General features: G+C 39.3%; 2 protein-coding genes across 3 annotated transcripts in view; one reads left to right on the top strand and one right to left on the bottom strand.

Annotated features, from left to right (window-relative positions):
* The first annotated feature begins 1,687 nt into the window (after nucleotides 1-1,687).
* On the top strand, nucleotides 1,688-5,556 carry serpinc1 (serpin peptidase inhibitor, clade C (antithrombin), member 1). Of its 2 annotated transcripts, none has more exons than XM_079592866.1 (8): nucleotides 1,688-1,824; nucleotides 2,301-2,662; nucleotides 2,742-2,957; nucleotides 3,035-3,172; nucleotides 3,720-3,938; nucleotides 4,018-4,192; nucleotides 4,512-4,576; nucleotides 4,684-5,556. In XM_079592866.1, exons 2-8 carry the CDS (start codon nucleotides 2,306-2,308, stop codon nucleotides 4,861-4,863), a joined length of 1,350 nt encoding a protein of 449 aa, XP_079448992.1. In that variant the 5' UTR covers nucleotides 1,688-1,824; nucleotides 2,301-2,305; the 3' UTR covers nucleotides 4,864-5,556. The 2 variants fall into 2 exon arrangements, with proteins under 2 accessions (XP_079448992.1, XP_079448993.1); XM_079592867.1 differs by having other exon boundaries at nucleotides 1,694-1,824; nucleotides 2,305-2,662.
* Nucleotides 5,557-6,245: 689 nt separating this feature from the next.
* The window catches only part of zbtb37 (zinc finger and BTB domain containing 37), a 7,135-nt gene continuing 996 nt past the window's right edge, over nucleotides 6,246-12,384 (bottom strand). The window contains exons 2-4 of the mRNA XM_079592865.1: nucleotides 10,598-11,568; nucleotides 10,052-10,151; nucleotides 6,246-9,807 (exon numbers count right to left, since the gene is read on the bottom strand). Coding sequence (XP_079448991.1) covers nucleotides 9,280-9,807; nucleotides 10,052-10,151; nucleotides 10,598-11,538 — 1,569 coding nt within the window. The 5' untranslated portion in view covers nucleotides 11,539-11,568 and the 3' untranslated portion in view covers nucleotides 6,246-9,279. The remainder of the gene's footprint in view (nucleotides 9,808-10,051; nucleotides 10,152-10,597; nucleotides 11,569-12,384) is intronic.

Genomic DNA, 12,384 nt, shown 5'->3' with positions numbered 1-12,384 from the left:
GAGCCAATCGGAATCACTATAGATTTGAAAAGGGAACCAAAATGTTTAACTTGATGAATCTCATGAAACTTGGAAAAAAGTCATATTTCACCCCAAAGTTAAAGTATGTGTATATTCATTACATTAAACGAATCCTATTTTTGCGATTATTATTTTCATGACATTAAGCACAAGTAATTCTTTGTATTGTAGAAATTTAAAAGTATTGGTACATAGTATTATAGCTTAACTTGTACTGATTTTATTTTTAAAAATTATTTGTTTGTTTCTGTATTACGGTAATGAGAATTTTTTTTCTGCATTGCGGTAATGACATTTTTTGGTAAATTGTCTTCGTTGTCTAAAAATAAATGGTCCTAAAGATGTGCTTCATTTTTTTTAATGCAATATTTTAAAAGTTATTTTGGGGTGAAATATGACTAATTCGTGAGATTTGTCCGCCCAATACTGACTTCTAAAAAAAAATAATGTTGTATTTTTGATCAGTGTCTAATAAAAAGCCTCAGTGTTTCTTCACTGGAACTCATTTTCTTATTGTGATTGTTGACCGTGTTCAGGGTTCAATACGAATGTAGTACTAATTAGTGTCGAACGTCGTATAAATGAGACGGTAGGAATGGTTGAAATCTGAATTTTGACACTTAGTGCCTGAAACACCAGAGATTGTAGTATGTTTTCCCACACAGAAAAATGATTAATGGTACATATTGTTCCCTGGTCTCGAGGGGAAAGTATGCGTCGTGCACATACACACGTAGTAGATTTATGAAAAGTCATAATGTTACTTGAAAACATAAGGGTTGTGCACAAATACAGGCTTTAGTGTTTTAGCTTATAGCTGTAGAAAGTAGTTTTGAAATGAATGGTTGTGTGTTTGTGTTCAGGTGTGTCCAAAGAGAGTGCTGTCCACCTCATTTCTGTATGTTTGTTCCCACTGAAACTCATTGCTTGCACTCATGTATTGACTATTTTTCGTGAGATGGGGTGTTGCATTGTGGTCTTTATACCATGATTCCTAACATTGGGATATATAATTGTTTTTGATGATTTCTCCCATGTTATCTCATGATAGACTGCTTAAATTAAGGTACACTTTAACTTCAACCTGAATAAGAAAATAAATGTTTGTATATTATACTCCATTAAGGAATGTTTAGAATATTTCTCCAATGTGGATGTAGTTGTAAAACCTTTTTTTTTTTCTCTCTCTTTGTACAAGAATTCACTGTGTGAAATTTTGCATTGCATTTTTGTATAATACAATTGCTTTTCTTTGAGAGGGCAGGGGGTATTACTAACTGGATTTTTGAATTAGATATCAAAAAATGTGGAAAAAAAAATATTTAATAAGAAATGTATTTTATGTGCAGCAGTGATTCTGGCATGGATTATGATTAAATGATATTGTAAACCATTTTCCTCTCTGGTGTTTCTTACAAATTCATGTACTTTTACACAACAACCACTAGGTGCTGAACATTAAACAAAAGACCCTTTACCACTGACGCCAACAAAATAGTTTCACCTTAGACCTCAAAAGGCATTTGATGTACACATTTGGACTGAAGTAGTTATTTTAACAATGGTTGTTTCGAACGGTTCCACGTTATGAATCATAGTTGCTTTGCTTGTGACTAACCTAACAAAACCAATCAATAGCTCAAAGGTTGTCCTGAGTAAATTCATCCCTTTAGTCACTCCAGTAGAAACTCTTAAGGGCACTGACCTGTCCAGAGAGCAGTGTTTTGCTTCACTTGGCTTCTCACTTTAGTACCTCATTGCCCCAAAACTGGTCTATAAAAAGGGAAAAAACTACAACATCAGGTAAGTGGAAAAATTCATAAATGCATCGAATATGATAAAAAAAGAGCAGTTTTGTTGGAACAGTTTGGGTGATTCGTTTACTTTTCTTACCTCAGACACGATCCAAGTATAAAGTGGATCTTTATTAGTAATTCATCCATTGGTAGTAAATTTTAAGTCCGATTGAACCTTAATGTGTGATTGGGAAACTAGCAAGGACGCAATAAAGAAAAAAATTTACAAAATTATCTCCGCTATGCTACAACTTCAAATGTTTATTTCTTTGTAACCATTGTGGATTTTAATGCGTAAGCTATTAACTCTGTCAATGCAGATTTGATTTTAACAAGTTAGTAAAGAGCAAACCTACAAAGTATACATTTAAAAAATCTTCTGAATTCGCAACAGACATTGTATCACATGATTCCATGACTTGACTGACCACTAGAACTTGCACTGAACTACTTTTCCTGGGCTGGGTTCCCATTCCACCTCAGGCAGGATGAAGTTGTTGGCATGTACGTGGGCTTTTTGGGCCCTTGCCTTCTGTTTGGCCCAGGCAACCAAAGATATCTGCACCGCAAAGCCCAAAGACTTATTGGAGCCAATGTGCATTTACCGCAACCCAGATCCTGAGGTACAACCAATAAAAGATCCCGAGAAGATCCCAAATGGCACCAACCCTCGAGTGTGGGAACTGTCCAAAGCCAACAGCCTCTTCGCCCTCTCGTTTTTCAAGCAGCTTGCTGAGGGAAAGTCTAGCGATGAAAACATCTTTCTGTCGCCGATTAGTATATCAACGGCTTTCGCCATGACGAAGCTAGGGGCTTGTAACACCACACTGGAGCAGCTCATGAAAGTAAGGCCAAGAAATTGTAACTTCAAATAAAGATCGATCACTTGAGCAGGTCAACAACTTCTCTATCCTTAACATGTAGGTGTTTCGGTTCGATTCGATAAAGGAAAAGACGTCAGACCAGGTTCACTACTTCTTCGCCAAGTTGAACTGTCGACTATACCGCAAAAAGCACAAGACGACCGAACTGATCTCTGCAAACCGTTTGTTTGGAGACAAATCTATGCATTTTAATGAGTCCTTCCAGCACATCAGCGAGATGGTCTACGGAGCCAAGTTGATGCCTCTCAATTTCAAGGTTACGTTTCCATAAGTGCCTAATGTAGGGTCTCTGATCCTTAACCTTACACTAATAATTCAAGTTTCGCCCTCCAGGACAAACCAGAAGTTTCGAGGCTGGCGATAAATGAATGGATTGCCAACAAGACGGAGAACCGGATAAAAGACACCTTGCCTGAAGGTTCAATAGACTCCAACACCATATTAGTCTTGGTCAACACGATTTACTTTAAAGTAAGTGAGGATGTAGAGAGGTACCTATTAAGATGCAAGTTTTCCACCTTAGACAGTGGTGTCAAATCCTGCATCTGCAGGGCCATCTTCCAGCAGAGTTTTCAAGCCATGCCGTAATTACCGTAAATAAAGCTTCATATGCTTGGTACTCTGATTTCGTACACAGATCGGTCTGTACAGTACTGCTTCAAGTCGAACACACCTTAAATCTGCAATGATCAGGTGGTAGAGCGACCAGGTGGTAAAAGTCGTAGCTCTTAGAAAAATGACGAGTTTTTCCCGTTGTAATTACAAGTTCTACAAGCACGAGAAGGCTTTTTACAGTTCAGAATCATTACGGTAAGTACGACATAGCGTGAACTTACCTTTAGCTCCAACCCCAATTAAACACACCTGAACCAGCTAATCAAGGTCTTCAGGCTGACTACAAACATCCAGGCAGGTTTGTTGAGCTGAACTCTGCAGGAAAGTGGCCCTCCAGGAGCAGGATTGGACCCTCTGACTTGTGAACTCTGTACAATCAGTTTTTTTTTTTTTTGCGTTCCAGGGTCAATGGAAACACAAGTTTGATAAGCAAAATGTCATGAAGGGAGACTTTCATGTTAGCAAGACACACCAGTGTCCAGTTTCCATGATGTACCAAGAGAGGAAATTCCAGTACGCAAAAATCACTGATGACAAGGTGAAGATCCTTGAATTGCCCTACAATGGTGGTGAAATCACAATGGTGCTCATATTACCTACTGATGGTATAACCCTGTCGGAAGTAAGTCGATTATAAACAATAAATATTCCTTAAACATTTTGTTCTGTAGTCCTACATAACAAAACTTCATCCAATTAAGGTGGTGGCAAATATGACCCTCAAGAAACTTGTTGGTTGGATACATGCCATGAAAGAGACCTCAGTTTCAGTGCAGGTTCCTCGTTTCCGTATCGAGGACAGCTTCAGCCTCAAAGAGCAGCTGACAAAAATGGGCCTTGAGGATCTTTTTAGTCCAGAAAATGCCAGTCTCCCAGGTATGGCATTAGGTTGATAAGAAAACTTGTTGCTATTGTTTAGGGATAGTTCACCCAAAAATGAACCTTTTGTCATCATGTCATTCCAAACTTGTATGACTTTCTGCTTCTGTAGAACCTAAAAGCTTCATAAAACTAGAGCACATTATGATTCTTTAAGGATCTTGGTGTGATTACTATGAACTTTTGCTGTATGGAAGTGTGTTCCATGGAGACAAAAACATCATATGAGTTTGGAAAAATGACAGGATTGTCATTGTCAGGGCAAACTATTGAGTTTATGACTGCACAATAATATTTCCCCATGACGTTGCACTAGGGATGGTTGCCGATGATGGGCCTAACTTGTACATCTCTGACGCCTACCATAAGGCCTTCCTTGAGGTAAGACGCATTCAGTCATTTTTGTAAAATCAAGTACCATCTTTTTATGCATTGCAAGAAAGTTGACTTAGTTTCTTAGTCAACGGCCTGATTTTCCCATTGTTCAGGTGAACGAGGAAGGCAGTGAGGCGGCTGCCGCCACAGCAGTAGTGGCTACGGGACGTTCCTTAAACATCTTCCGGGATTATTTTGTTGCGGACCAGCCCTTCCTTCTGCTGATCCGTGAGTCCAGTATCAATGCCTTGATCTTCACCGGCCGAGTCTCAAATCCTTGTGAGAGCAGCTAATATGGATTGGATATGGATTTGACAGGACAGGCTGAGGGCGGTTATTGATCATCCTTGTGGCTAATTTTTAACTTGACAAGGCTGCCTTGTTTCTTGCCTTATTGCTTAATAATGAGCATTAAATTTGTAACTATGTTGTTTTTGTCAGTCCACCAAGCAAGCACTGGAAACAAACACACTGAGGAGCAAGAAGATGCAAATAGGATTTGAAAAATACATAAATAAAACACTATGTACAGGCACAGGACAAGGATAAAACAAGTTTATTTTTTCATATTAGAAATTTGGGTTTAGCAGTATCACACAATCTGGGCTTACATAAGTATACATTTAAAGAACATAATCGAAAATCCTTCACAGTTACACTTAAAGTGCTTTATTTCTATTTAGAAGAATGGACTTGACACACTGCCAGTGAGGAAAAAAAAACATAGTGGTTATTGTGAAAATGGCATTCACATTAATAATGATTCATCTTTTTGCTTCCTGTACCTTTTTAAAAGTGAAAAGTCTAAATTTTTAACTAATCATTTAACTCTGGTTAATTTCAAACAAGCAATTATACCTTAATTGCATATGAATATAATATCTAGAATTTTAAACATATTTAATATTTCAATAAATATATTGGTTTGCTAATGAAATCAGAGAAATTGACTTCTAAGATAATGCTCATGTTTTGGAATTTGACTTTTTTTTTTCAAGAATAAAATACCTATTATATTTTGTTTTATTTCATGGTTATGTAAAATAAAATATTTTCTGAAGTATGATTTAAATTAAAATGGTTAACATAAGACACATGGAAAGACTATATTGCTTTTTGCAAGATAAAACAATATAGCAAGACAAATCGTATATGTCAATATTTTGGCTTCTCTTGGTGCAAATTTAGATGCCTGGAAATGTCTATATGTTTGGCCATTACAAAAGACAGACAACATGCAAATAAACAAATTCTACTGAAAAACAATGTCTTGTTTCCTTGTACAAAGACTCTTTTGAGGTAAGAAAACAACGGATAACTTTTTTTTGACAATGCATCACATTTGCTTGCTTATTCAGACAGACTACGTGTTGAAATATATATGTAGGATATTTGCATTGAAGTGTCCACTTCTGAAATGTGCTGCATGTACAAAATATTTGCTCCAGAGGGACTTGCGACAAGACTGAACAAACTCTGTAAATATGGCTCAGTGTTGTCATTCGGTCTTCCCAAAAAACTAAGTAGAGACATGCACTGTATCACTTTTCACAAGCCAAACCATGAAAAACCAAACTAACAAAAAACTATGAGGTAAACGTAATCGCTCAAACAAATTGGATCACATTTGCCAATATGCATAATTGCGTTACAAATTCAGGACATTTTTTTTTTTCTAGTCGAAATCAATTGGTCAACATTTGCACAACGTTTTATAAGATGTTGTGATTGTTATGGTGTGTTTTAATTCAACACTTTATCTGAAAGCAACTTGGCAATTTTGGAAAAGGGGGGAAATATTGCTTCGAATGTAGTTCCACACATTCAGTAACACTTTGTTAGGATTAGACATAATTTGGTTACGCATGACTTGTACAGTCAATGCCAATAAACTGCAGTAGATGTATTGTCATACAGAAACATTAAATATTACAACATTAATATTACTGTCATGTTATTTAAAGCTTGAAAAACAAATACAGAAGCCAAACACATAATATTTGAATGAATACTATTGCTTAAAATTAAAGACAAACAGGCAGGTTGGTCAACCATCAATGTTTTCGAAGGTCAACAAAGGGAAAACATGCTGAAAGTTATCATTAGCCCTAAAACTCAAATTAATATGATTAAATTTAGACTGCTAAAATGTGCAGTACAATAATTGGAATGACTGATTACAGATATAGATCCCTTATTAAATTGCAATTAATTCATTCACATAGAGATAATTTAAAACACTATCACCCTTATATGATTGGCATACACAAAACAGGCCCATGCCCCAAATCTAAATTTAAACTTAAAGGCCGTAAAAAGAACCTATTTTCTTGATATATTGTAACATTAGGTTATGACTATGTTGTTTACAGACAAAATCATTTGCCCTTTTCTATTATCATGAGGTTGCATTGTGACAAATAAAAGCAATATCAACATGCTCTTTACCTGGGTTCTGCACTGTACAACAAACTTTAAATTATACAGTTTCAGGATTGTAATTCACTGCCACTGCTTCTGAAGCATGGGTATTTACACTGAGAGGAAATGGTCATACGCATGTGTTTTTTTGTTTTTGTTTTTTGTTTTTTGCTGCACTTGTGAAATTTGCTGACCCAAGTTACCCAGAGCTAGAATTCCAAGTAAGAAAATCGGCTTGGTACAACCCAAAAAGGTAAACACAAAAAGTAAACAGTGAGTTCCTGATTTTTGTAAGAAGTGTTTACCTGCTGACCTGTGTTCACAGATGTGAGTAAGGGTAAAAGTAAGTGTTGATATGAAGTGAGGTGCACAAAATCCCTATTGGAAACATCAGTAGCTGATTTTTATAATATGCATCAAACCTTTCCTAAAAAATCAGTCACAACCAAGTGTGATTCACAGCCTTATAAAAATGATAACAGCTTTACTTTTGCTTAAAACACCTTTGCTTTTGTTGATCGTTCTAGAAACTGCCTCCGTATAGTTATTACAAGTATAAATTTGTCTAAATATGCATAAGTGACGTATATAGATATACAAATATTCTAAAAACAAAACAAAAAACACCCCCACCCCTTCTTTAAGTGCCTGATGTAATCTCTTTCCCCCCCTCTTTGCCCTCCAAATCTTAAGGGTTTAGAAATTCCATAATAAATTTCAGTTCCTTTGGTTACTGAAAGCTTCAGTAAATTCACGTCATAGCACCAGCTGGAAACATCTGTTCATAAGCCAAGTGTAAATGCACTTGACCTCAAGGTTAAAGTGCCTTCCATCAGATGAAGGGAAATCTTACACTCAAAGTCATTCCGTGGCATTTCAACGTTTCCCAATCATCACAGACATACGGTTTCCGTTTTCCTAAACGGCATCGACAACACAGCCTGCAATTTCTTGACATAAAAAAGGAAGAAGGTTACGCCCTCTGAGAGACCCCTTCCCCCTGCTCAAACTAAATATCGTCAGACCAGTAAAACAAGTTGGCGAGACTTGCGAATCTCAATGAGCGACTTATAAGCGGTTAAAAAGTATGAAAAAAAAAAAAAACTGAACATAAAATTCGGCCGAGTGCATCCACGCATCAGCGTGCGACAGATCGGTATTGCGTAGTGATGTGAGAGAGAGGTAACTGAGCGGTCTATTGTAGCTTATCTGAGGTTGAAGAATTTCCTGTGTTTTATATCACTGTATCGTCAACATTCAGCAGCTGAGTTGTTGAGCTCGGAGATGTATGAAGGCCTTAACAAACAGGAATTAAATGTGAATAAATAAAGTATGTAACTGCTATCCTCTACCATCCTCTTTTCAACAGCGTGCCTATATCACAGTATTACCACCAACATTAAACAGTAAAATAATATGATCTGAGTGTTTCTTGTTATAAGCCCAAAGTTCTACAACTACTTGCAAGTATTTCCTTACGTTGAGAGTAAGAAATGTGTTTCGGTTTTATGGCAGGCCGGATCAGCACTTAACACAAAACGAAAAAATAAATCAAGAATCTGATGTTAGGTCAGACCTGAGGGTCCCTAATAAAAAAACTGAACCCGTTTTCCTAAGCTTGCCATTGCTGGGGAGCGCAACGTCTAGCCCCAGATAAATTTTATCAAGATTGTCTCAAGGCAAAGTAGCAAAGGACTACGATGTCCTCTCATTTTAAAACTCATCTTCTGGCACAGAGAAGTTTGGCAATTTCAACGTAATTTGACCAAATCGTGGCTAGAGCTTCTCTTTTTGTTTATCCTGAAAGATTTGTAGTAGTACAAAAATATAAAAGTAACATATAAAAGACAGGAAAGACTAAAAACAAAAGGAAAGAAAACAAAAATCACTGCATCCAGTGGTGTGTGAGGTTGTTGGAGTGTGGCTTGTCTTCATATATATCGACGTTCTGTTCAGTTTGTATGGTGAAGGTAGATGCGGTTTAAAGCGGAAATACCATTTATAAATCCCTAGAGTATACTATTCCTAGCAAACTGTTCCTTGCATCTTTGTTATCATGAAAAAAATAGAGGATCTTTGTCCAAGTAGGACGCAGAAGACTCTCCCTTTATATCCGTTCCTTGTTGACAGCAGCTGAGAGAACCTCCTGCTCGCTCAACTCCTTCCAACTTGCAATTTCAGTGTGGATGGCGGGAGACAAGGGACAGAGGGATCTCTCGAGAAAAGGTCCTGTTGCACCCCACTGTCCTGTGTCTCCCTAAACTTGCAATGTTTTCCTTTGAAGGGTTTCAGTCGGGCCCAGTGGTGGATACTGAAGGTTGGACCCCTTCTCCGAAGGACGAGCCGGAGCCGGCGCCTCCCCCTCCACCATTGCCCTCGGCTTCCTCCTGGGAGGGCGACCCATCTTCGTTCTGGCCTCCACGGGGGGTGACCGTGGTGGTCTCGGGCGAGGCACTGTGGGACACCTCCTGTGGAGCGCAGCCTGGATGGTTCTTGCGGAAGTGCTGGTTGAGAATAGCCTGGAACGGGAAGCTCTTGCCGCAGACGTGGCAATGAAAGGGCTTGTTTCCTGTGTGCTTACGGATGTGGTACTCGAGTTGGTCCTTGCGGGTGTACTTCTTCCCGCAGATTCGACAGACGAAGGGGGTAATGCCCATGTGTAGACGCATGTGACGATCTAGGCTGCCCTTCTGGTTGAAGGACTTGCAGCAGTAAATGCAGGTGAGACGGGGGTTGTAGCGGAACCACCGGTCACCTACCTGTTCTCGTAGGTACTCCTCGTATCCCCCCATGTCAAACACAGCTTGTTCCTCTCCCTGTAAGGGAAAGGTGAGAGGTCATTGTTTGTTTTCATGATCCCCACCCAATTTCCACATTGAAATCAAATTGAATTGCATTTTTAAATTGTTGCTAACTTTGCTAGCCACCTGTTCTGAGCAATGTAACCAATCTATAGTTTCTAATTTGCTTAATAAGGTGTGCTGCACTGATATTAATTTGAAACTAAGTAAGTGTAAAGGTCAAGTCTTGATCAAGTCTTCTACATTTAGGATGCCCAACCTGTGAGGTGGGGAGTCTCTGATCGTCGACTCTTCCTGGGGACTCACTCTTGGCTCTCTGGCGATCAGCCATTACCACCACACTTCCTGTTGGACTAAACCTGAAAGAAAACCCCATAACGGGTTAAATCTTTTACAGTACACATGTTGACCGAATAAAATGTAGCACATTTTAAAGCACCACACCTGGATTTTTCAAACCTTAAAACCAACATGAAAATGTTTGTAACCATATTTCAGATTGGAATGGGATACTTAAACAATACAAAAATAAAATTTTGTCTGTGACTTATTAGATTTTATCGACCTAGAATTGTCTGGATCATGAAAAATGTTTGAAGCCGAGGGGCTGAGAAGTAAGATGAGTCAAAAGAGATAGAAGAGGTATTACATTTTGATAAAGGAAAACAAAGAAAGAATTTCTTTGGAATAACATGAACTGATGAATTATGTGCAATAAGGCAAGGAATGTATATAAAAATTTAAATAGGGTACATTTTTATTTCCTTTTGACAGTGAAAGTGAACTTCCAAAAGATTTTACACACCTCTCTGTTTCACTGAAGCTACTGGACGGCTGAGAACCTTTCCCGCCTCTTCCTCCTTCCTGCACCAGTGTGCTGCGTCCTGAGGTGTCAATCATCACTGTCGGCCCCTCCTCGGCCCCACTGCCCTCTTCTGCCGATGCCTGAGTCTCTGCCCCCATCCACTCCTCCATCCTTTCCGTCTTAATTCGAAACCCATCCACCATCCGCACATTCTCCTCTCCACCTCTCTCCATCTCAGTCCCTGTCTCGACATACCATTGCCCGGCTCGGTTAATACGGAGAATTGGCTCTTTCCCAGATCCCACCTCCTCTGAGCTAATGCCGCTGTGCTCCACTATCTGGGGGCTCATGGATTCCCCAGGGGGACTAATCTCTCGGACTTCCCTCACATCACGGATGTTGATCACCCCAGTGTTGATCAATCGGGAGTTGGTATGTCTTGGACTTAGGGAGCGTGACCCACCTAGCGCCGTCCCAACTCTTCCTGACTCAATGGTTTGATTGGTGGTCCTGTGGGCCCCATTTCCGAGCTCCTCCTCCACATCCGATAGACTGATTTTAAAGTGAATTCCCTCTAAAATCTGGGTGCAGCGGTCAATAATGTGCTGCATTTGGAGGAAGCTGGCAGCCGTCAGGTAGCTGATGATATCGGCAAGCTGCAAGCACAAGCGTCCCGTGTAGCAAAAGGAAAGGAGCTGTTCAAACACGGTTGGGTTGCGGATCACTGATATGGACACGGTGCTCATCTCGCTTAGCGACATGTGGTCCCTAAAGTAAGGGGAGCTGGCGGCGAGGACCACCTTGTGGGCACGAAAACTGTGGCCCTGAACATTGACCACAATGTCACACAGACGGCCCTGTATTCGCAACTGGTTCAGGTGCGACAGGACGGAGTTGCTGAAGTCTGGAATATCAAGTTGAATGCTTCCTGCTCGTTCCATGCGGGCTGCCTATTGCGTTGCTTTTCAAAGCTGCTGGCAAAAAACAAGAAACGTTTAGGATCCTGTACAAGACTTTTTGAGCATGTCTGCAATAAAATCCATTACAACATCCCAAACTTAATCTGCATTACTGGCAAACAATGTTAAAGGTGATGTGTTTGAAAGGTTGATTCCCACAAAAAGTTGAACACTGTCTTTCTGTGGTGCGAGCTAGAGCAAGACTATCTGTTCAGCCGACCAGTGGTCGATGGGAGAGTGTTCAGGAAACCTGTTTGAAAAACAGTAAGTATAGCTGTATTCTGATTCACAGGGTCCCTTGTAGAGTCAATTTATAGAAATAAATATGCATTACCATACAAACAGCACATCTTTTTAATTAAATAATATGCAAAAAGCAGTATGTCAAATGAGCGTTGTGTCCGAAAATGCAGTATTCATGAAACAGTAGGCTAGGTGAAAATTTTGGGTAGACAGATTACATCTGCAGTTAGTTAGTACTGAGGTGTGCAGCCAGAGGCCACCTTCCTGTCCCATAAGTCTTATGAAACTGAGGAGCTGTCAAAAAGCTGACAAATCAAAAGAGTTAGACGGGTGGCTCTTTCCTAATGTAAGAACTACAGGTAGCCTAACAAGAATGTTGGTCAGCCAAGTCAATTATTCATCAAAATACACACTCTGATAGTATGGGATTTTGGACACGGAATATGTTTGGCTAAAACAAATGTAACTGGCATTTTCATTCAGAACTATAGCAAAGCACACATTCTTGATGTGGTACAACATGACTTGTGGGTACATTTCCCCTTCCTACTTCCTGTAAAGTCATATAACTGTACATTTGTTACC

Source organism: Phoxinus phoxinus, assembly GCF_949152265.1.
Source record: "Phoxinus phoxinus genome assembly, chromosome: 20".
Lineage (NCBI taxonomy): Eukaryota > Metazoa > Chordata > Actinopteri > Cypriniformes > Leuciscidae > Phoxinus > Phoxinus phoxinus.
This window is presented reverse-complemented; position numbering and strand designations above follow the sequence as displayed.